At 38.7% G+C, this 24954-nt stretch overlaps 1 protein-coding gene across 1 annotated transcript in view; it reads right to left on the minus strand.

The window, feature by feature from the left end:
- The window catches only part of KCNQ1 (potassium voltage-gated channel subfamily Q member 1), a 476140-nt gene that overhangs the window by 212632 nt on the left and 238554 nt on the right, over positions 1 to 24954 (minus strand). Inside the window, exons 12-14 of the mRNA XM_071733362.1 lie at positions 7650 to 7725; positions 4115 to 4209; positions 3117 to 3157 (exon numbers count right to left, since the gene is read on the minus strand). Coding sequence (XP_071589463.1) covers positions 3117 to 3157; positions 4115 to 4209; positions 7650 to 7725 — 212 coding nt within the window. The remainder of the gene's footprint in view (positions 1 to 3116; positions 3158 to 4114; positions 4210 to 7649; positions 7726 to 24954) is intronic.

Below are 24954 nucleotides of genomic sequence, written 5' to 3' on the forward strand. Positions count from 1 at the left end.
ATTTTCCAGAGGAGGAGTATAGTGCAAATTTGCTTCCATCAAAAACAGACCAATATTCTAACTACTCATCACTGTTCATCACTTGATTAGTGGTGGGTTGTATAATACCAGGATAAATCATAAACTAACCCTAATTTTGGTTCTGCAGACCATTTATTTGGAACAGTTTATCTTATTTTTGGATTTGTGGAGAGTTTAGATAAAATAACTACTAGATCATATAACTTCTGGTTTTGGTCATGCAAACTTGTAACTAAACTTTCCAGGTTTTCCAACCCGAACAGCCATACTACCTTTCCCAGTCAGTATTTATCCAATCCATTGAGGGCAGAGCCACATGTCTTTGCAGGAGGTGTGATTTTGTAGAGAAGATATGCAATGGAGGCAGAAATCATTCTTAGCAGAGCCACCATGTTTCTACATATAAGCTGTCTCAAATAACCACTTAGCAGTAATGGTGCAGAAGAAGACTAAAAAGGGAAATGAGTTGCTTGGACACGGATGCCAATGGCATCCTGGCCTGGATCAGGAACAGCGTGGCCAGCAGGTCCAAGGAAGTGATTCTGCCCCTGTACTCAGCCCTGGTGAGGCCACACCTCGAGTCCTGTGTCCAGTTCTGGGCCCCTCAGTTTAGGAAGGACATCGAGGTCCTGGAGCAGGTCCAAAGGAGGGCAAGGAGGCTGTGAAGGGATCCAGCACAAGTCCTGTGAAGAAGGGCTAAGGGAGGTGGGCGTGTTCAGCCTGGAGAAGAGGAGGCTCAGAGGAGACCTCATCACTCTCTACAACTCCCTGAAAGGAGGTTGGAGCCAGGGGGGGGTTGGTCTCTTTTCCCAGGCAACTCTCAGCAAGACAAGAGGGCACGGTCTTAAGTTGTGCCAGGGGAGGTTTAGGTTGGACATTAGAAAGAATTTCTTTACTGAGAGGGTGATCAAGCGTTGGAATGGGCTGCCCAGGGAAGTGGTGGATTCACCGTCCCTGGAGATATTTAAAAAGAGCCTGGATGTGGCACTCAGTGCCATGGTCTGGTAACCACAGTGGTAGTGGATCAAGGGTTGGACTTGATGATCTCTGAGGTCCCTTCCAACCCAGCCAATTCTATGATTCTATGATTCTCTCCCCAGTAAGACTATACATTGTCTGAAGATGAGCCTACCCCAATCTATTTTACCACTGGGGAAGACAGTGTTTTTTTTACACATATTAAGTCAAAGCAAGAAATTCTGATAAAAAAGAATAGTGAATGATAGAAAGTACGTGGTAGATTTTGACTTGAACTTTCCTACCTGGCATTTATCTAGGCCTGTCTTTACACCTACTTCAGGATGTGGCTGGTACAACACGCTGCTGTGTAACCTTAAGCCTGCAAGTAGATCACTCACTTTTGTTGCCAATGTTCTAGTGCAGGATTTGCCTATTCACATTTCTTATTCACAGAACCACCTAATGTTCTCCCAGTGTTTGCTGTAAACCTTTTGACCCAAGGCTTGGTGAGAATAAACTTCCTGAATATATATTCAGTTTCCGAAACTGTTCAGAACATTACTTCACAATTAGCTTCTTTGTAGCCAACACTGCTAATTATTCTCCACTTCTGAAACATGAAACTGTTTCCAAAAATTTGCCTTTAACAGTAGTATTTTTGAGTGCAAATTACAGTTCTAATTTGGTAATGTAACATTTGAAATTAAATAATACATTCTTGAAGGTAAGAAAAGTTCTTCCATAAATTTAGCTTGCACATTGTGGAATTAATTTCCAAGCATAAATATTTATACATGTATTCAAGCTGATGGATTATTTTCCTGATCCAAAACCAGTTTAGCTACAGGGAAAGAGGATTGCACTACTGAGTCTTCAGCAGCAATTAGATGTAAAAAATGTGTTGTGAGAGATGCTCCTCATTCCGATAGTATAAACTGTTTTAACCACTGATAATATGGCATTTTCAAAGGCTTTGAAATAACTTTGGCACCCTCAGTTACACTTCTGCTCATGAATGTTCAAAGTCACTTGGGAACATGGGGTTTCAGATCCTATGTCACTTTTGAGCTTGCAAGGACAGAGAATGAGACATTCTCTATGGAAATTTGAAGTAAATCTCTTGGATAAAAAAAAGTGACTGATTCCTGCCGTCCTTCCCATACAAGGACTTAGGCTTCTGGTCTCCATAATTCCCAACATTAGCTTTCCCAGAATCTCACTGCTGTGGATGACCAGGGACTTCTCCAGTTCTCAGCTAAATCTCTTTATGGCCAGTTCACAAACATTTGTTCACCTGCTTACACTGTCCTTTTCTTTATGTATTTTTTTTCCCTCCCAGATAAATAACTCCCTCTACACAATTACCACAAAACCCTTCCCAGACCTTCGTTTTGCTAGGTTAAAAAGAGGAAACTTCTGTTTCTCACTAATGCAATAGGTTGTACTTTTTACTATTCTACTATTTTGCTTCCTTGTAAAAGTTGAAAATCTCTCTCTTGATGCTAGGATCAGACAAATTTTTTCATGGATACATGACAGCATTTTCTTCCATTCAACTGGCAGTTGCTTACCATTACTTAGCATATTTCTTTTTCATAAAAATGGACAGACTGTTCATGACTACTAACATGTAGGAGATTTTTCAAAAATTAGATTCCCTTTGCCTAACCTTGCATTTTTTAAGATGATTTAATATCATACCACTTCTGAGACTCTAGCTTTCATGGCTAACCCAGTTCTTCCTGAATGATACCCTTGATCTTCCTTTGAGCTATAAAAAACTAAAACCTACAGACTGCTCAAAAAGGAAGAAATCTTTTAAAGAGGAAACAATGTATACTCTAACCCTAGCACAAAGGATTTAGAAAGAATATTTTTGTAGAAATTTTTCCAGCAATATGTTACCAGCTTATCATGAATAGATGCACATTTTTGACATTTATTCTTAGTTTCCATCTACCCCACTACAACCTGAATGCAAGGTATTTATCTTCCCATAGTTATTCCAGGGCTTATTAACAGGATCATATATTCATGCATAATTGGCTAGACTGCAAATCCATATTTGCTATAGCCATGGCTATTTTCAAAGAATTATGAAGCTAATCATTCTACATAAAATGGAGTCACTGTACCTGGGAGGAAAAGGCCTTGCTTTCCCAAAGAATGGTCCAATCTGAAAAGCAAACAGAGAATTGCCAATACTGCAATTATCAAGCAACCTAGAATCTTTTGCTAGGAAAAACACAGGAATATAATTCACATGAGAATTTATAGTAGCTTTAAACCTAAAACAAAGCAAGTAAAACACATGAGACTAGCCTGATTTTCTTCAGAGATTTTCTTCTAAAATCAACTATATTATTATTTTCATGACTACTAATATTGTACTTCTTAGACTTTCATGTTGCAACTAAAACACAGTTTTCCTGTGTCATATCTAATCTGGTAAAAAAGACTCTACAAACAGAATGGCTTCTTAATAACATTTGCAACTATTTCTTGAATCTCAGGCAGGCAGATTTAATATCTACATATGTTGACACAGTAGATTCCATTCAATAGGAATTTGTAATTTTTTTTACTTAAGGGCTAGAGGAGTTCAGCCTGGTGTCCCAGTCTGCAGTGCTAATTTGTAAAAAGAAAAGCACTTTCTGCTGAAACAGAATAGTTTTGTGGCAGAATATTTTAGCTGAGGTCCCAAAACTTGTAGAAAGCATGTGCAGGGAGGAATGTGGGAAGGGAAAAGTTCCAGATAGAGAGAGAAGCACAAGCATGCCAGATTTGTTTTAAATTTGCAGAACCATAGAGAAGGGATAGAAAGGTAAGTCATTATTTGAAAAGTTTTTCTTTACTAAAAAGAGGGCAGAAAAGCTCACTTCATTCTATAAACTTCACAGCATGCACCTTAATTTCCTTTAGTTCCACTTGGAGGAGGAGAGGAGGAGGATAAAGCACAATTATAAACTTGGTCATAAAACGGTTAAAAATGACTCCAAGTTAAATCCTCTAGATATTGTGCTCCCTGTTGAGCTTGCAATTTTGGACAATTACTGTTCATTAAGCACACATCTCTCCTAAAGCCAGCTGGCACCAGAGAAATCACATATTTCATGAGGTAGACAGGGCCTACCTTCTTTGAAGTTCTTTTATCCGAACCATCATATTGAGGTGTCCTTGTGAGTACTGCTCAATCACGTCGCGCACGTCATACGGTTTGCGAGCTTGCTGTGGAAGAAGTCACACATGAGGTTGAAATGGAAGCACAGTTTCAGCTTGATTTTTCTTACAGAAAAGCTTTAGTTTCATTTCTTATCTTCCAGAGGTTATTTGCTTGCCATTTTGCAACAGCTGTCGCAATGAATAAAAAAGATGTAGGCACTGGAGGAGTGCATTTTTGTTATGGAGATGGAGCCAAATGATTCCCATTACTGTCAGAGTCATGTCTTCATGTTACTTCATACTGAGCAAAATATTAGACCTTCACTGTATATGTAAAAAAACCCAAATGCAGGATAAATAATTTATCTCAGACTAACATGTGCAATATCTCTCAGCTCATTCCAAAACCATGTGTTAATCATAATGTCAAAGGACTGAACAACAGAGATAGGTCCAATTCATAACACTTGGACCCAGAATCAGATGCCTCTAAAGACCAAAAATGACTGGTGACAGAAAAATTATTGCTTAAGTAACTCAGAGTACAGATGCTTTGCATAAGTCTAAAGACGTGCTTGTAGATTGTCTTTGCACTTCTTTGTCTTAAATGATACCTACTAAGTCAGAAAAGAAAAAGGTGTCATTCAAATAAATAAAAAAGGACAGAAAAAAAATTCAGGAGAGCTAAAAACTTGCCATATGCCCAGCATTATGCCCATTCTAATGAGAATCTAGATGCTTCTTCAAGCTCTCGTTACTTGATGTAACTACTGAGTCAGAATTTTGAGTCAGAATTTTGAAACAAGTCTAGACAATTTGCATAAAGTGATGATTATAAAAAGCAAAGCATGGTGAAATTTTATCGAGTAAAATTCATGTGTGTGTGTGTGTGTGAGCATAAATGCAACTTATGTCCCTTCAAAAATACCAGCGTTTTCAGAGCAATACCCACCCCCATGGGAAATGTGGGGCAAGATGTCTCCTTTTTGGCTGTGACTCAAGAAAAGAAGGGAAAAAAGAAAGGTAAACTGCAAATGTAGTAATTGGAAATTACTGCAAACAGCTCATTAGTCATCTTGTTGTCTGTTTCCACTCTGTCACAGCTCCAGCCAGAGCCATTAGCATGCACCACTGCACGCATGCATTGAGCACCTACAGTATGTGCTGCAGTCATGCTTGGAAGGCAGCCACAGGATCCTAGAAATTTCAGATGAAAGCATGGAACTGGAATGGAAAGAAATCCTGTGAAATGAATGAAGAAGCAAAAGCTCTTTTTGATAAAATGCCTTCCTTGTGCTCAGCCATCAGCACTTACCTGCATTATCACTTTCAGAAGAGTTCATGGCTTTGGTAGTGTACATGAACATTTGTGGGTTTGTGAGAAGAGATGCTCTGCAGGTTTAAACTTTCAGATTACCATCTTTCTTTCTTTTTTTTTTTTTTTTTTTCCTTCTTTCTTTATTTTGTTCTTTCATTCTTTTTTTGGTTTTGCTTTTTTGTTGTTGTTTTGGTTTGGGTTGGTTTGGTTTTTGTTTTTTGTTGTCTTGCTTGCCCTGCTTCACTTTTTGCAGACGCTGACACATCAAAATTTCTGGCCAGAAAAGCAGCCTATTGTCTTCACTTAGAGAAACAGTCCCAGTGTCACTCTTTAGATTGACTAGCGGGGGTGATTGGAGGGTGTTTTGGCTAAATACACTGTCCTTTCCTTTCCTTTGGACACTATTTCAACATGATGCATGGCACAGAGCCGAGAAGTGCTGGGGATATTTTGCCCACCTCCCTCCTCTTCCCCCTCAGGCTACTATGTGCATAAATAATTCTCCTCATTTCTAATGACATTGCTTTTCTCCTTCAAAAGTGGTCTTCTATCCCTTACTCCTTTTACCAAATCATCAGCTCTGAATCCTCCAGATGGAAAGCACTTCATATTGCAGTCTGCCTGAGCTCTAAAGCATAAGACAAATATCCTTCTAACTTTCACTAACTTTATTTCCTTTTTTTCCTTTAGATCTGAGCATCTTACATCCTGCCAAACTGCGGCACAATCTTTTGTCATGTTTTTATTAGGAAATGCTAGGACAATACAGCTTAAGCAGGGAGGTAAGAGGCTCCCAGGGAGGTTTGGCAAATACAGAATTTGAGGAACTTCTGAAACTTTCATTCTGTCTATAATCCCAAATCCTAAACATTTGGGCTCAGCATCCTACATCCAGCATGCTTATTGCTCCTAATGCTGAATTCACAACAATATCTCCTGTCTTTGAACTCTGAAAATCTAATTAGCATAGGCTCTCTTGTAAGCTATATTTCACAGTCCGAAGAAAAGAAAAAAAAGAAAAATAATTCCTCCTTCTTCCTTATCATGAACACCAACTCACAGAATACTCCCTGCAAACTAAGCAAGTTCAGCTTTTAAAGTTTGGTGTGACTTTTATTGACCGAGAGCTCCAGAATATTAGGTCTATGATGGTTAGAAATACCCTAATTTATATGCTGGTTTTATTTTTTATTTTCCAGGAATGGTGTCCTTTTTTTTTTTTGTTTGTTTTTTTTCCTCTTAATTTCCCATACTGTTTACCTCTGTGGTATTCTATTTTCAATATAATCCCACTCTCCTGTTGTTTGCTAAATTAAACAAACTGGCTTCTAATCTTCTTTTTATAAAATAAGACACATTTCCACATGAACTTGGAAAATGTATATGCTAGTCTGTCAACCCTAATTCAGAGTCTTCTGAGTGTTGTGAGCTTATCTCAGACTTTTATCCCTTGCAATTAAGTGCTCAGCTCCAAACAAAGTTGCTTTAAATTTAGGTTCTTGCTTTATCTTTTTATAACCTCTTCAAAAGGATTATGAAAGTTGATTAACTGGCACTGGACCCTCTTGGACAAAAAAGCATGAACCTTCAGATGGAAATAACAGGGGCTTTGAAAATCAGGCCAGAAGTTAATCACTCATTTCCATGGCATCACCAGCACACGGGTGATGAGAAGGAGGATATCAAAAACACACTCCAAACAAGTTTTATCATAAAGGGCCTTAGTAAAGTGGCAAGAGGCCCCAGCTTTTTCAAAGCAGCACACTTACTTTGAACACTTTTTAACCTGACTGAGAAATTTAACTTAAGACAGAATCAGTATAGATGGTATTTTAGTGGACATTTCAACAAAGTGTTTTGTTTGCTTCTTCTAGTAAATAAGCAAGTGGTTTATATATTGGTCAGTATAACAAACAAATACAGAAACAGAAAGTGGCAACAAGAACTGAAAAGTAACTACACTGTCTCAAAAAATTCACATTTCCCTATCATACTATAAAAATTTACAATTATTAATTTTGCCCATGCTATGAAAAAATCCACATAGGGTCAGTGCAAGGCTGAAAGCCTAAACACTACCTTTGACTTATTACAATTGTATGCACGAAGACAAGGTCTCTTCCAGAGCATTTTCAGTTCAATATACTTAAGTTTTCAAATTGTACTTATGGTTAATGGTGCTGCTTACCTGAAATTTTCTTCTGGCTACAAAATACTGCATTCTCCTAATGACTTTTACAGCTGTTCGATGGGCTTCAGTTAATCTGCCAAGACAAACACAGACATGCACCAGTTAGAGGGAAAAAAGTAGGAAAAATATCTTAATGGGAGATGTTGATTCTAAGCACCAAAATTTACAAATATATTTGATGTCTGCCATGCAAAACTGTAGTATAACAAACGGTGTATGCATGTGTGTTTTGTTCTGTTGGTTTACTCTCTTGTATATTGTTAAGTATAAAAAGTTGATATATGAGACAATGAAAGCAGGTGTACAAAGATAATACACGTGGAGGGGATTAGACAGGATTACTGTCAATGCATACAACTGGAACCAGTTTGAAGAATGTGAAAGGCTTCTAGAGCCATGACTTCATTCCTTATTTTGCATTTATTGAGTGTTTGCCCGTGAGATCTATTGCACAGAAATTAAGTCCTTTAAAAGTACTTTGAATTCTCTTGGAAGGAAAGAAAAACTGGAGTGTCACATCTCAAAAAATCTAAATTTTACACAACATGCAGTCTCAGCACACATGTGCATGTGACTGTCTGTATTTGTATTCAAACATAGAATTGAACATATTGTAACTTAACAATATAACTTTGCCCAGAAGTCATTAATTCATAGAATAATATTCTATTCATAGAATAATAATTGTGTTGAAAAGAACTTTTAATAGTCATCCGGTCTGACACCCCTGCAGTGAGCAAGGACATCTTTAACTAGATCAAGTTGCTCAGAACTCCATCCAACCTGACCTTGAATGCCTCCAGAGATGAAGCCTACACTACCTCTCCAGGCAACCTCTTCCAGTGTTTCATCAGCCTCATAGTAAAGAACTTTTTCCTAGTATCCAATCTAAATCTACCTTGCTATAGTTGAAGACCATTACCATTTATCCCACCACTATATCCCCATGTAAACAGTCTTTCCCCATCTTTCCTGTAGGCCCACTTCAGGTGCTAGAAGCTTCAAGCTGAACAACCTCAACTCTCTCATCCTGCCTTTGTAGAAGAGGTGTTCCATCTCTCTAATTCTTATGGTCCTCCTCTTGACCCACTCCAACAAGACCATGTCCTTCCTGTGTTAAAGGCTCTAGAGTTGGGCACAGTACTTCAGGTTACATCTCTCTAGAGCAGAACAGAGGGGCAGAATCACCTATCTCAATCTGCTGGCCCAGGATGTGATTGGTCCTCTGGGCTGCAAGCACACATTGCTGGCTCGTGGCCAGATTTTCATCCACCAGTACCCCCAAGTCCCTTTCTGCTAGTTTGCTCTCTATGATATTATCTCCCAGCCTGTACTGGTAATGAGGGTTGCCTCTACCCAGTTACAGGACCTTACATTTGGACTTGCTGAGCCTCATGAAGTTTACATGGGTCTACTTCTCCAGCTTGTCCAGGTCCTCTGGATGACATCTCATCCCTCTGGCATGTAGACTTCATCACTCAGCTTAGTGTCGTTGGCAAACTTGCTGAGGGTAATTGTGCCACTTGGCTGGTAATTAATTACCTCACTCTTATTTATAGAAAAATTTGAAGGGGTGAAGAGGAAGCAGGAATATGGAAATCATAAGAACAATTATTTATTTAAGGACTGACTTCATTCATTCGAAACACGTGAAATAAAGAAAACAAAAATTTCCTTCCATGTAAGCAGCACTGTTAGGAAGTCCATATTCTACACAGGCATCATCTTTGACATGTGATGATAACCCCAGGAAAGCCTGCCAGAGAGTTTCTCAGGTATCCTGAAAAACACAATCTGCCCCCTCTTCCCACTCTATCTGACTGGGGAAAAGAAGTATTGCCTAGGCCAACTACTTGGTGGAGATAAAGTCTTGAAAAAGATAAAAGATTACAATGTACTATTTCAAAGTGAAGTAAATAAAAGCTAAAAAAAACCCAACAGGGACTGTTTTATTATGAACTTGCATAATTTTTGATTTTTATAATTTGTCTTTGACAAAATTAGTGCTTCTGACTAGTTGAGATCCCCAGGAACAAGGGGATCAGGAACAGCCCCAGGAACAAGGTTTTTAAACTAAATTTTCTGTAGCTTTTTCGTGATCTTTCAATTTCAGGTCCCAGTTTAAATTAAATTAATGCACAAATATTTATGAAACTGAGGTGTCCATACTACATAAATCCTTCCACTTTATATATCTATGCATACTGATGCACATATCCTTATCTATATACATTCACACATGCAAAAACACAGAAATACAGGGTGAGCATATTCAAGAACTTCTTGTATACCACCACCAGCATTTTTCTATGAATATTTGCACTTGTGTAAGTCCATCAAAAGGATTTCAGAAGTGTCACTGACAGCCTACCAGTAGTTTAGCCTACAGGACCTTTATTACAGTGAAAGAAAAGCTCTCAGCTTGACACTCAGGACCCCAACTGAGATCCTGTGGCCAGTGACTAGAATGGAGACAGCATTCTTCATCTAAATGGCAAATATTTGATAGAGAAAACTTTGTCAGCCTGCACAAGTACTATATGTATTTTTTTTAATAACCAAGTAAAAAACACAGGTTAAGGCTTAGGGTTTATCCTGTTTCTTTTGTTTACTAGTCAAGAAAAAAACACTTGAAATTATCCGCTAGGTCTACATTATGTGAGACTTCATATATTTACTTCAGAGTTCTGGGTTTTGGTTTTTTTTGGGGTAGTCCATAATAAATGGTTTATGCATTGTTCAAATAGCCTCAAATAGATAAGCTTGAAGAAGTCAGAAATGGGAAAAACCAAGGCACTGATTTCCTCCCAATTCCCTTCCCTTCAGTAGAAATCAGGACGACAGAACTATCAAGTTTAAGTGTCCAAAACTGACAGGCTCTTGGAACCTGGTGCACAGTTGAACAGGCTTTATCTCTAGAGAAAAATAAGTTATTTGTGAAATAGAGTGAAGGAAAAACACCCATCTATAATTAAAAGCACTCTATATTGGCTTCTTCCAACAGGCAAAATTCATACCAATCCCACTAAGCAAATTTTGAAAAAAGGAATTCAATAGTTCAGATTTAACAGTCACTAGTATTGAACTGAGGGACAGTAAAACATGAAGCCTGGATTTAATGGGAAAAAAAGTGAAAAGGTGCAAATCCATAGACTGAGAAATGTGGATGTGTTACCTTAACTGCCTCAATAAATCCATAAAGAGCACAGCAGCTCTAGATGACAGAGAGCAGCTCATGATGAGGGTTGGTGGCTGACAATAATCCTAAATGTTTTTTTAGATTTTAGTTGATTTTCAGTTTCCGAAGACCGACGCAAAAAAATGGGTAATGGCACATATTAATGTCCAGATAAATTTATCTCTTATTTAGCCTGATACATTTATTCTGCTAATCCTTATATTTTTGCCCAAAAAATTGCACTGGGCAAAACCCTTTCAGTCTTGAAAGGGTGTCAGTCTGTTACGTGCCAGAAGAATGCAACGGGAGACAAGAAAAGAGCAGAGGTGCTTGAGGTCACACTTTAGTAATGCTCAGCAGAAACACCACAGTGCTTGCAGGGAATCTCCTAGATATTTTGAGATATGTGACTCATGAAACAACAGCCCAAGGGGGAGTGTGGTGGACACCACACTTGTACACTCTTTCCATGTGTCATTCTTTACTGAGAGAAGACAGAAATGGACAGAACTTCAAAGGTATTAGTGTTTCTACGTCCCATGGAGGTGAAGACTTTGCTGCTTTCATATCTTTTGCTTGCAAATGAAGTCAGCAGGGCCTTAACTGTTGCTCTAAATTGGAATATGGGTGGGTGGGTGAGTGACCCCACCTCTACCCACATGAAGGAACCCAAGCTCTGCTGCCTCTGTGCAGTAGAGGCCAGTGGCACACACACACACACTAGGAGATGCCCTCCAGTACATTAAAAATTATTCAACTTTTTTTGCCCACAAAACCAAAATAAACTCTAAACTTTGTAAGGATGTGGTCCATGCTGAGTTGAGGTATTACTACTGGGTATGTTGGGTTTTGTGTATGTTTTTCTCAAAAGAACATGATTGGTGTTTTATTGACAGACAGCAGCATTCTTTCCCAACTTTTAACCTAAACAACAACATTTGTTAAAGTATCCCTCCAAAAGACTGTGAAGGAGAACATAATGACACTTGAACATGATGATCAGGGTTTTGGAAAGTTATGAGTACATTAATAAATTAAAAACAGAAGCTTGTAACATTTGTAGCTATCATGGGTACTATGAAATGTCTACTGAAATAACATATACTTGGATCCATAAATGGTTCCGACATCATCTATAACTGTGTCTTTAAGTAGGACCCAAGACTTGGACCCGTTTCCAGCACAGCGTGTGTTCCTTACATGTTAACTGATTGGTCAGCAGGATGCTCAGTTTTAAAAGCAGTTAAACCTATCCTTAATTACAATGAATCTTTGGCCTCAGTTGAGTTTGGCTTATGGACTCCTGGGCTGTCACATGGTAGGTTTTTCCCTGTGGTAGGGCAGAGGAAAAAAAAAAAAAAAAAATGGGGCCAGCGAAGGGCCTGGAATGTGTCTGTTAAAAAGCAGTCCCCACCCTGATGTGATGCTGAGGATCTCTCCAGCAACTTTTCTAGTGGATGAGGGGGAAAGGGGCCTCTCTTTGCTGGCTGGCTCAACCTTCCCCTCTGCAGGTTTGGAGTGTGCCTGTGTAGCTGCAGAGCCTGGCAGGGCAGCTGTGTGCCAAGGAGGCTTTGAAGCTGCAGGTTTGGGTCCACTGCTTGCAGCTCAGAGAGCACTGGGAGAAGTCGCCGCTTTTAGCTTAGAACACTTGGATGCATTTAAGACTGGTTTGGTTTTTTAGTTTGGTTTGGTTGTGGGTTTGTTTTTTTGGTGTGGGTTTTTTTGTTTTTTTTTTGGTTTTTTTTTGTTTTACTTAGAAAAGCAATAGCCTAAGCCAAAGAAGCCAAACATTTTCAGTTGAAAATAGCTGAACCAGAGGAAGAAAGAAAGATTAGCAAGTGCAAAGCAACTCTGGAAACTATCCACAAGGACTTTTTTTCTTTTATTTTTATATACCGCTCTGTCTCAGTTCAGATCTACTATTTTTTGTCTTCTTTTGTACGGAGTCTGATGACTTTCAGCTTAATGTACTTTGGAAAACCAGGGAATATTTTGAGCAAAAAAGTAGATATGGAAATGGACTCTAGCCCCAGGCTAAGTTACAACTATTCCAGGCCGTGCTGAGGCACAGCTGAAGTCTCCAAACAAGAATGTCATCAGCATGATGCACCTTTCAGTCCAAAAGTATTTTTAAATTGTTAGAGTTGACTTCAGTATAGAGACAAGGGGAAGGACTTTAATCAGTGTTGCAGGATGGTTGCAGATAGTGGAACATGCATTACAGACTGGTTTTCTGCCATTTATTCAGGGGTCGTGAGTTAGAAGAGTTATCCAGTGTAACATAACTGTTTTGATCATGAATTCTGGAAAATAAAGGCCATTCCAGTGAGGTCAATTACAGAGTTCTGTCCCAGTTTGGAAAACTGGTTTGGGGTACATGCTTGGAGTTCTTGGATTACTGCTGAGTGCCATTAGTTACATTTTGATTTCTTAGAAGGAAAACGCATATACAGTCAAACTAACCCTATTTTAATGCTGGTCATTGGATAATGTTGTAACTTCTGCCTGGAGTAACACACAGCACCACCTATTGTGAGGTTGTTCACTTGACATTAGATTCCAAGCCAGCACAAACAGGCATTAGGTCAGTGATTGCAAGTGAAATGTAAAAATATTATTTGAGAAGCTCAGCTCTCCCTCTGCCTTTTTGTTTTCCCATCACATTTGATTAAGAGTATTCACTTTCCATCTCTGTTTCTGGGAAAGAACTTTGATTCTCAGTCATAACCTTAATTTTTCTCATGTACAATTATCTCAAATGGGCTGACATATAAAGGAAGCCTTATTTGCACTGGAAGCACTACACGAATCAATACAAAACATAAAATGTTGGCCTTACAGGGTACTTTTTGGCTCCAGATGCATGTAGCATAGGCCATTCTCTTTCAGAGGGGAGATTTTTCATTAAACTGTAAATTCCTAGAGTTATATATATATATATATATATAGCAGAGATAAGTATCATCTCTATTCAAATGTTACCTAGACTGTGTAATTGTTCCAGCACATGGACAGTGTCCACCAGTGAGTTGGGTGTGAAGAAGGATGGAAAAACAGAAATCATAAAAGGCATAAAAATAGAGAGTTTATTACAGACAGGCAAAGCAGTTAGTCCACATGCAGTCACACACACTGTGTAGGCCTTCTACTGATGGAGAGATGTGATGGAGAGAGATGATTCCCATCACAAGAACCATAAAGAAGCTTATATAATGTCTTTCTATGTCCAAATGAAAACAAAAAAATTAAAAATCTGCCTACCAAGAAACGAAATCAAAATTAGTATTGGCTTCAGCTAAGCAAAGCCAGACAAAAATGCCTAACACATTTTACACTGCTTGAGTTAAAAGAAGATTGCAGCTCAAATCTGACATGCAAACACCTGGAAATATCAGGCAATGTTTCTGATTCCAGAGCTCACTGCAAGCCAGGAGCAGCAGAGCAGTGCAACATAAATATAACAGGTTTCCAGTCTTGTAACATTTTATCAAAGCCTTGTGAAGAACAGATACTTCTGGAGAATTTCCACCACTTACATGATGGAAGTTTTATAAGATGCCATTTGCACTGAAACCTGAGAGAACATTTCAGAAAATGTTGGCACAAATTAATTTTCCCTTTTATTTCTAATCACAATCATGCTTTAAGTCTACCTCTTCTCTTTTCTAAGCATATCCTTATCTGAACTTTTTCTTTTCAAGTCCATGTTTGGCTCAAAACTATAAAAACATTAGGATTGCCTTCTCTCAAAACAAAGCAGTCTGGAGACCTATTTGGCTTAACCAAGTTCTGTTGACAGCCTCCATTTCTGAAGGAATGCTGCAGATTCTACACATCCCTCCTCAGCAGGTACAGGATACAGGCAAAATAGAAAAGAGTGAAGAAGTGACACATTTGGGGCAGATGGGGAAGCTAGGGGGGGGAGCTGTATTCTCACATTAGGTTGTTTTGCTGAAGATTTTGTGGCATTTGCTATTTCCATCCCCCACCATACACACTGCTGCCCCTGTGAATTCATTCTAGAATGCGATTGCCTCTCATTCCACTTGCCTCTTTTACCTGGTCTTTCCAGAAATGAATGAGAAACAAATAAGATTTCCAACAGCAATGGTCTGAGGGACTGGGGCAGAAAGTACAGGGATAGAAGAACAGCTCTGAGAAGAAACATTGTTAGATGAGGAAGAACTAAGACATAATTTATAGGGAGCAATTGACAAGACAATAATATTGGCAGAAGAAACATTACTGGGAGAAAGAGCAGGGCAGGGTGCTTTCTTAATATTGTCCATGAACAAAATAAAAAAAAGTAAAAAGCTCCTGAAAATAATCAGAAGTAGATGTAACCTCCTTACTGAATGTGATTTAACAAGGAAGAAAACCTCTTGAACTTTGAGTTGTTTTTCTCAGACCAAGGCGGTTGGAGTTTTCAGTTACAAGTTTTTTCTGTAATATTACAAAGTGTGTTTATTGAGAAAGTAGGAGAAAAGCTCTGTGTTTGTCGCTTGCTAATTAAAATGCATAATTAAAATGAGTAATTAAGCTTACTACAGAATGCTCTTGTGTCTGGGAGACCAACTGCCCTTGAAAAACAATTCATCTGCTGAACTGTCCCTGAGAACTGAAGTAACTATTGGATATTTTGGTTACATCTTTCCTCTATGTTTTGCTGGCAGCAAAATAAAAGTGCCTGGTCTCTTTTTTGCCATTTTATTTCTTCCATTCTCCTTGCAGTGTCAGAACAAACAAGATGATGTCATAAAGATGTCTTTTCAGTGTGTGGAAATACAAACACAGAAAGATTTTTTTTCTTTCTTTCTTTCTTTTTCTTTTTTTTTTTTTTTTTTTTTTTTTTTTTTTCCTGAGCAAACAGCTTCTAGACATTGCCAGAATAATTTCCTGTACTAGCACTGTACCATGACTACTTCTGGTTCCAGGATAGGTGAAATGTTCCTGTCTTCACGCCAGTTCTCATTTGCTTAGAAAACAGACTCCAGCCACAGCCACCTTCTTGGGAGGTGGACAAACACCAACAGACAATGACACATTTTTACCCTACTTATTACAACAGTCGCTGCTTCTAACAAATGAAGGTATTCTTTCACTTCTCTTCCCTTAAGACTTGGTCTTCATGAATTTGCCTTTTAAAAAATGCAAACAGAACTGAACGCCAAGCCAGAAAAAGGCACTGGAGGGACAGACATCACCGAGCCCAAACAACTCCCGAGCAAAGGAGATGTCATTCTGGAATCCAAATAGCCTTCAGAGTGGCACAGGGAGCACTAGAATGGTAGAGCCTTATTCGACAGGCTCTGCTTTGCTCTCTTTAAAAAAATGTCACAACCCAAATTAATGAACTTTAAGACTTCATTTTCCTCTTCACTGTATTCAGCATTTATGGGAACAACGTGGTGTTGTTAATATACACCAATGACTGAGCACTGTATTTATGCCTCAATGATTTTCTGTCATGAGAATATAATGCCTGGCAAAGACTGATTCTCTGAAATACCAGTTTGTTTGGGGTCATTAATCTTAATTCCTATCTTGCCTGAATAAGAACTGGATAACAGTCAAGTCAGGGAATAGTTCCGAGAATTAAAACTTCAATGGCTTTCAGGCTGCCCAAAGCTTTACATTTCATTTAAAAAATAAGTAATTAATTAATCTGCACCAACTACTAGGGAGACACCCTGTGGAACGGAGCAAAATGTTTCTTGTGGTTTTCAAAAACAAAAAACATTGGCTTTTGGCAGGATCTTTCTTTAGTAGCTCTTGTGATTTAATAGCTACAGCAGGGGCTATGGAAACACACCTCCTGGGTTCTTGAATTGATTGATTTAACTGGCCACTGTTTCTCTGGGTGATCTCGTGCTGGTCCCTTTACCTGCCTATGCTATAGTTTACATAGTCTATAAAGTAAATATAAAACTTGTCTAAGTTGTGGAGGTATCAGAAAGCTTGATTCATGGTGGATTTTAAGACAATTAGCAGTCCCAAATGAAGACATCTGTTATTTATAGAATGACTCAGCAGGAAAAAAAAGAGTAGTGACAGTAAGTTTTTCCCTTAATGATGATAAGGAACAAGGGAGACTGATCTGCAGGCTTGGGGTATGAAGAGTCACACCACTGCTCTCTGAACAGAGGCTGTTTTCCAAAGAATTCTCCCCTCTCTACCTTTACAGGCTCTCCTTGTCCTCTCTGAGCACCTGAGCAATTTGTTTGGGAATTAGGTCCCTACTCACCAGACACACAGCAATGCAAGACATCCACAGCATCTAAAGCCAAACAGGACCATTAGATCATGAACGTGACCTGCTCACAAGTGCAAGGGATTGCATTTCACACAGCTGCCCTTGCCCTGAGCCAAAAACCTTGTGTAGGACTAAAGTAACTTTCCAGAAAGGCATCTGGCCTTGATATAAAGAGCTTTATATAATGTTAAAAAGTGCCTTATTTTTTATTTAAATTTGTCAGTATTCAGCTTCCAAGCTCCTCTCTCCAAATGGAGTAGCAGAAATTTTAGCCTTTTCCAGTCCTTTCTCCCAGGGACCTCCAGTGGTGCCAGATGTACTGTCTTTGACCTGGCAGGGGGAACAGGCTCTGGTGTAGGGAAAACTGAGTCCTGCTTTCTGCGGAGTTGCAAGAAGAGACTGGAATCTTGAAACATTTTAATCATTGTTTTTTTCTCTGTGGTTTAAGTCACACTATCAGTAGTTATAGAGATTCATAAGGGAAATGCTCGCACTGGTAGAAGCAAAGAATACATGGCAAGGTCTGCATGTAGAAGCATCAGAAAGGGAAAAAAAGCACAAAAAGCCCTATGAGGAAGGCTGGTCCTTGTGGGACCTAGAACTATCAACATCACAGCACTGTTGAGGAATACAGAAGAGCATGTATAGTCAGGAATTGTCTCTGCCTAGACTTAAAAAATTACTCCAGCCACTGGGAGGTGATGGTGGAAAAACACAGAACTGGGCTGGAGTGTATGTCACCCTGGTAAGGAGACAGAGGACAGGGAGTAAGTCCTAATCATTCACAGAGGTGGGAAGCATGGAAAGGTGGAAGATGATGGTCACTGTCAACTCCCAAAGACAAGAGAGGTTCCTTAGCCCCTGGTTGTCATCCTGAGGAGATCCCAGCAGATAAAACAGCGACTCAGTAGAGCATTACTTGGCCCTCCACACAATTGCAAGAAATCCCCAGCAGCCCACCTGGACACAGCTAAGATACAGGCATGGTTGGCAGACTGCTTGGGAACACACATCTTTGTATTTGTGAACAGGTGATTATGACAGTGTGAATCACTAAAATCAGCTGTTTTAACATAAAACCACCTTGTCCTTCCCTATTTTCTTGTATCAAGATTTGGTACGCAACAACCGGTTTATTTGAGCAGAAAATATTCTCAAAACCTAGCTCAAAAGATCTAGATCACCTTCAAATTAGCCTTTCAAAGGTCTTGTCAAAAATGTGTATTCTCAAAATGACCTTTAAAACTCCCATCACCCATTCACAGCTCACTTTTGAGTTCTAGCAGCAGTTTCTACAAACCCCTTGTGCCAGCAAAAATATCACTTTGCTGTTAGAGGAACTGGCATTTCAAAACCAGACTAAAATAATAACATTCCCTTTTAAAAAATTTGGTGTCCACAAACTATCTTGCAGACAACACTGATCATACAGAACCTCACAAGGAACTTCGTGTGGCCACAGACCCTTATTTTTGCATCCTTTATTTCATGCAAGAACATGCATAAAAATCTTACAGGCCTCACTAGTCTAATACTGAAAATGAGCAACGCTTATCAGCAGTTAAACTACAGAAATAAATGTTGTGCTAAAAGTTACAAGCATCACTTGTGCAAAACTAGCACTGAAAGTTTTTCCAAGCTTCTTAGTTCACAGTATTTCACTTGCTCTTTGAAAAGCTACTTTCTGTTCAGACATGGTGAATTTTTTCTTTACTTTCATAAAAAGATGCTATAGCTTGGAATGTTTTTTTTTTTCCCTTGGCAGACCTTTAGCTCAACCAGTGGATGAACAGAATGGAAGTGTTCATAAGCCAATTGCTCATGACTTACTGTTAAAGAACAGGAAAAAATCTTTTTTTTAAGTGAGGAAATCTCTGTCTTCATGCTCTGGGGAATTATGATTTTCCTGTCTTTGTTTCCACCCTAACTCACAGGAAAACTGTTTTAAGAGTCATTATTAAAAAAGAAAATTCTGAAAGCATTTGAACTTGAAATTATAGTATGTTTTATTTTGCCCTGTTTTAATAGACATTTGTTACCAAAAAGGAAATATTTAATCTTTTTATAGAAGTAATGCATTTTGTCTTACTTATTCCCTTTCTCCTCTCAGTAACTGGGACTCTACCCTGAAACCATACAGTCTGCACTGCATCACCTGGTGCAGAATGAAGACCATATGCCTTAGAAAGATGTAAACTCATTTCCAGGAGTTAAAGAATGGAGCATCCAGACTATGAATCCCATGAAACAGCAGACTGCACTGGGCAGATCCAGTTCAAATACTGGTACAGGCTGAACTTGGACAATTTCCCACTTACCTGCGTTGTTCTGAACCCTGTCTGCATCAAATGGAATTTTGGTTTAACACCTTGTGGTATAAAATCAAATTAACAAAACTCCCTCTCCCTCTCAGAGTTTTCTCATGGAAAAAAGTCCATTTTAAAGAGATTTTTTCCACCTGAAAGATCATCAGTTCTGTGTTAACTTAAAGTTATTAGCAAATGAAGACCTGGTAGCAGCCAAAGATATTAATATAATATTGACTATATGAGGTGATCTAATTAACAGGATAATAGTTATTAGTGCTTCAAAGTCTAAAGCTTTTGAGTTTTCATTTTTTGTGGGTTTTTTTTTGTTTGTTTTTTTGCTTTTGTTTTTGCTTTTTGTTTTTCTTTCAATTGGTTGTTAAGGATCAAAACTGTTTCTAAATAATTATGCACTCATTTAGGGTGCTAACTATTAATTAGAGAACTTAATACAAGCAATTAACTATGTCAGCAATGATGAAGTCTGGTTTTAAGATCTAGATACAAAAATATGTTCAAATAAAAATAAACAAATAAGCAAAAAACAAACCAAAGGGATCTTTATTTCATTTGACACATTTCCACTGATTGTTTTCTGACATCAATCTGAGAAGTCCTCTTGGTTGTTCTGTGTATGAATGAAATAAAACCTGAAAATGATGCTATCAAGGCTCCCATCAAAGTGGAATTTAGTTTTTTATCCAATGAATAGACATATAGATATTGCCTCAAATTACCTTTGTCTTGTCCTTGAGCAATTGGCTTTATTCTGGATCTGAAGGAACTTACTGCAACGATAAGGCAGCAGTTCAGGTACTCAAGCTCAAAATTTCAATGCTTAAAAATGTGAAACAGGTTAGGATCAATGGAGCTGAAATAAGGACTTGTTTCTTCTCTTCCAATATACCTAACTCATATGGATGTTTCCCAGTATCCTTCCATCATCCAACAAGTCCTCACAATAGTGAACTGCTTTAATAATGAATTACAGGCTTAGTTTTCTAAAAGTTCATAAGCCTATAAACTACAACGCCATTCCAAAAGAGTTTGAGTTGATTTATCTTTTTGCTTGGGAATTATGAAGAAAGAAATTATGCAAAATCAGAGGTTTGGCACAGGCTGAGGCAAAACCACTTGAAACACTGCAATTTAAAGTGAATATATTTTGATAATTTCAGTTTGCACAAACCTGAAACTCAAAGCAAACCTCAGGGCAGAAGTGTTAACCAGAACAGATAGAAATCAGCAAACCTTTACACTGCACTCCATGAATCAAAGATACTTAACTTCATACAACATGAAGCAGAGGCTGACAAACTAGGAATTAGACAGGAACATTTTTCTGAACACAATGCTTCATTTGCGTTTAATAGAAAAACAGCTCATCTCTTATATTATCAGCCTTCTCAGCCACAAATATCCACCAATGTCAAGTTCTAAGCTCATCATTTCATCTTAAAATTCATTTTATCACCACCTCAATCTTCCTCAAATTTTAGTCTCATGGTATGAGAACAGTGGGGGAAATAAAGCCATTTTATACTACAAAAAACATCTTTAAATTTGTTCTCAGGTTCATTACATGCATCTAACAACCTGGTGAATCTGTTGATTCTGAGTGGAAATTTGTAACTTCCCTGAATTATATAGTGTCACAAGTGACAATCAACTTAAGCTGATACTATCGCTTCTGCGAAGCAGAATACCTTTCTTCAACAAAACAGATCCAAGAAAATAGCTTATAAATAGTAAGATTTTTTTTTTTTTTAATGTGGCTTTTTTGGTAAACAGATGAAGAGTTTCAAGCAGAATCTTTAAAGAACCTCTTTCTGTGTCACAGAGACAGGTTTTTTTTTACCAGCTCATCAGCAGTGTATTTTCTCTCAAATATCTCAGGTCACATTATGGAACTGCAGTTTTCTGTTCCTGGTGGCCACAGTGTTAAACCCTGACAGTGTTTATGTGTCTACACACCTCTCCTCCACCTTCAAAAATAGCTTTTCAGTGGAGATGCCTTGAGAAGGAAGAACTAGCTAACTCTCCAAATGGCTGATGAGAAAAACCTGTAAAGGCTAGAAACTGAATTAATGAAGGGTTTGATTGTACAAATACACATCCAATTCAAGCACAGATCCTATGAGGAGAGGCTGAGGGAGCTGGGGCTGTTCAGCCTGGAGAAGAGGAGGCTCAGGGGAGACCTCATCACTCTCTACAACTCCCTGAAAGGAGGTTGTAGCCAGGGGGAGGTTGGTCTCTTTTCCCAGGCAACTCTCAGCAAGACAAGAGGGCACAGTCTCAAGTTGTGCTGGGGGAGGTTTAGGTTGGACATTAGAAAGAATTTCTTTACCGAGAGGGTCATCAAGCATTGGAATGGGCTGCCCCGGGAAGTGGTGGATTCTCCATCCCTGGAGATATTTAAAAAGAGACTGGATGTGGCACTCAGTGCCATGGTCTGGTAACTGCAGCGGTAGTGGATCAAGGGTTGGACTTGATGATCTCTGAGGTCCCTTCCAACCCAGCCAATTCTATGATTCTATGATTCTAAGTCATTCTGTACACAAGATATTTCACTGAACTACATAGACTGCAGACAGGTATTAAAATATGTTCAAAATTAAGGTTTGCAAAAATTAGGTTTCCCTAATTACAGACTTAAAAGTTGGGTGTGTTCTTCAATTATTTAGCCTCAGTATTACTGCATGTCTGCAAAGTGAGATAAAAATTATTAAAAATGTATGTTGCCAGCAACACATACTGCTCTGTCAGGTCCCCACTGCTGAACATAGATAGAGCAGATCCTGTACCCGATACCCAAGGAAGGACTGCAGAATCTCTTGAAAAGCAATTGGCAGTTGGCATCATCCTACAGCATTCTTACTGCTCCACATTATATAACTTGCTGATCTACACTACATGTATTAATTCTATTCATAAGAAAAATGGACATGTTAGAGACACGCAGACGTGTATTAATAAAGACACAATATACTTCCATAGATTAAGCTGCACTGTTTGGTAACTTTTAGAAAATAATTAAATCCACATTGAAATGTATGCATAGTTCTAGGTTGTGAGCATAAATGTGGAAAAATACAAAGCTGATTTATAAGTTGAAAATAATCTCAACAGTGATTTATCTATAGTTTTAATAGCATGAAAATGACTAATTTAAGGTCAAGAGTAATTTAGTTTTGACTGACTTGGCAATCCTTTGTTCTCTGGGTCATGTAAGTGTTGAGTAAATTATAAACCTGTAATTCTATCCTGAGGTCAAGGGACTTCAGAATTGATTTGACATATTGGTCTCCTGGAAAGTTCTTCCAAGGCCAGTACCCCCTAAATTGTGTTTATGAGTTGACTGAATTAATAACTAAGTCATATAATATTAGCAGAGGTTAAATTAACCCTTTCAAAGAAGCATATGCTCAAATGCATAAATTTTAAATGATGGACAGAAAAATCACATATATCTGTAAGAAGTCAAGTTTCTGGAGTACTGAAAAATATAACATGAATGTGAAAAGGTGTAGATATCTGACTTAAGGAATAAAGTCAAACTTCATCATAAACATTATTTGGGATAATCCTGGGTTTATGAAGCAAAATCTATGAACTTGATAAAGACATGAAGGGAAAATAAAGGAACAAAAATCTACTCTACTATGGAAGAAGCATACATACATAAAAAATAAAGCAACTCCTTATTTAATGCAGGCTTTGGTCTGTTCTCTAACATTTGCTGTTGAAAGACTGAAATGAGAATTAAAATGAGATGTGTTTCATACGGTATTTAAGTGTGCTTTATAGCAGCACTTGCTAATTTTGAGTCTTTTAATGCTTCCAAATGAAAGTCCTCACACTACTTAAAAAAATACACTGTAAAGCCCAGACACATGGCCTGGACTATTCTTTCGTCACCAGGCAAACATTAAAGTTAATGGTCCTCAAAGTGTTTAGGGTTATTTCTTTTGCCCAGCGTCACAGTCCTGAACTCATTAGCAAGAGGTATATTCAGATTAGCCTGTTCACTTCTGATTTAAAAGAAACTCAACAGTAATCACAATCTGAAATCTTGAAACTGTTAGGAATAACCTAATGTTACTCTTAAGTAGTCCTGTGAAAATCTGGAAGTAGGTTCCCCCCCTCCAAGGCTATTGATTTCATATGAAGACAAATAGATTAGTATCTCCCGGTATCCATCAGGTATCAGGAGATGTTTGTCTTGGCCAGTCCTTGACTATCACCTTCCACTACTTAAAAACTCCTAGCAAGAGCACTAACTTCACTCTATACTTTCACATTTACACAAATTCTGGTATAAAAATCCAACAGATGGTTAAGTTAGTGATCACTAAACACACACCAAGATTAATTAAATACCAGCATCAGAATTAAAATTGCAACAGCTCCTACCTCAATGGATGACAACATTTGTCCTGGTCACATAATAGGAACCAATTGGCAAAAAAAAAGACTGATAGTTACTTGGTAAATAATACAACAGAGAAGCATACCCAAAGACCATTGAATGTCACAGAATACATTAAAGTAGCCTTTCTCTTGCAACTTCAAGGGATATTTGAACAGGTCTTTAATGGATATTAAAACACCAGCCAAAATTCAGATGGGCATTGCACGATCAGGTTACACCAAGCTTTGACCATGCCTTCATGAGAAGGCAGTCTCACTCCCTACATGGTCTGCAGATCTCACTGCCTGCTCGCAGCTGGGACCTCAGAAAGCTGAACCCAAGGGGAGGAAAAAAAAACATTTTCTGTTGGATAAGTTCCCTGAGAAAAATCACCTTTGCAGGGCAGGTGATAGCAGTAGATGGAGGGGGACAAGGAGGGGATGGAGGGAGAGGTGGCTCGGGTGTAGACTGTTTCAAGTTGTCAAGACATGTTCCCACTGCCCTTGCACTCAGGGTCCACCTGCCAAGTTTGGTGACAAGGTCTTTTGTGTCCAACTTCATTCTCAAACTTGGTAATTCAATAAAAGGAATGCTAGCACATAGCAAAAATCTCCTAATGGACTGAGTGGCCCTAATCAGCACCACTTTATGAAGGCCATTACTGTTTCAGGGACTTGAGGATACCAAGAGGCCCTGACCAGGCTCACCTGGGGCTCTCTGGAATATTGAGTCCAGTTCTGGGCCACTCAGTTCAAGAACTGCTGGGAAGAGTCCAGCTCAGAGCGACAAAGAAGATTAAGGGAGTGGAACATCTCCTGTATGAGGAAAGGCTGAGGGACCTGGGGCTCTTCAGCTTGGAGAAGAGGAGAATGAGGGGCAAATGCATTAATGTTTATAAATATGTAAAGGGTGCGTGTCAGGAAAATGGAGCCAGGCTCTTCTCATTGATGTCCCATGACAGGACCAGGGGCAACAGGTGCAAGCTGGAGCATAAGAGATTCTATGTAAACATAAGGAAAAGCTTTTTCATTGTGAGGGTGACAGAGCACTGGACCAGGCTGCCCAGTGAGGTTGTGGACTCTCCTCTGGACAAATTCAGATCCTGCCTGGACATATTCCTGTATGATCTACACCAGGTGATCCTGCTCTGCCTG

Source organism: Heliangelus exortis, chromosome 1 (genome assembly GCF_036169615.1).
Source record: "Heliangelus exortis chromosome 1, bHelExo1.hap1, whole genome shotgun sequence".
Classification (NCBI taxonomy): domain Eukaryota; kingdom Metazoa; phylum Chordata; class Aves; order Apodiformes; family Trochilidae; genus Heliangelus; species Heliangelus exortis.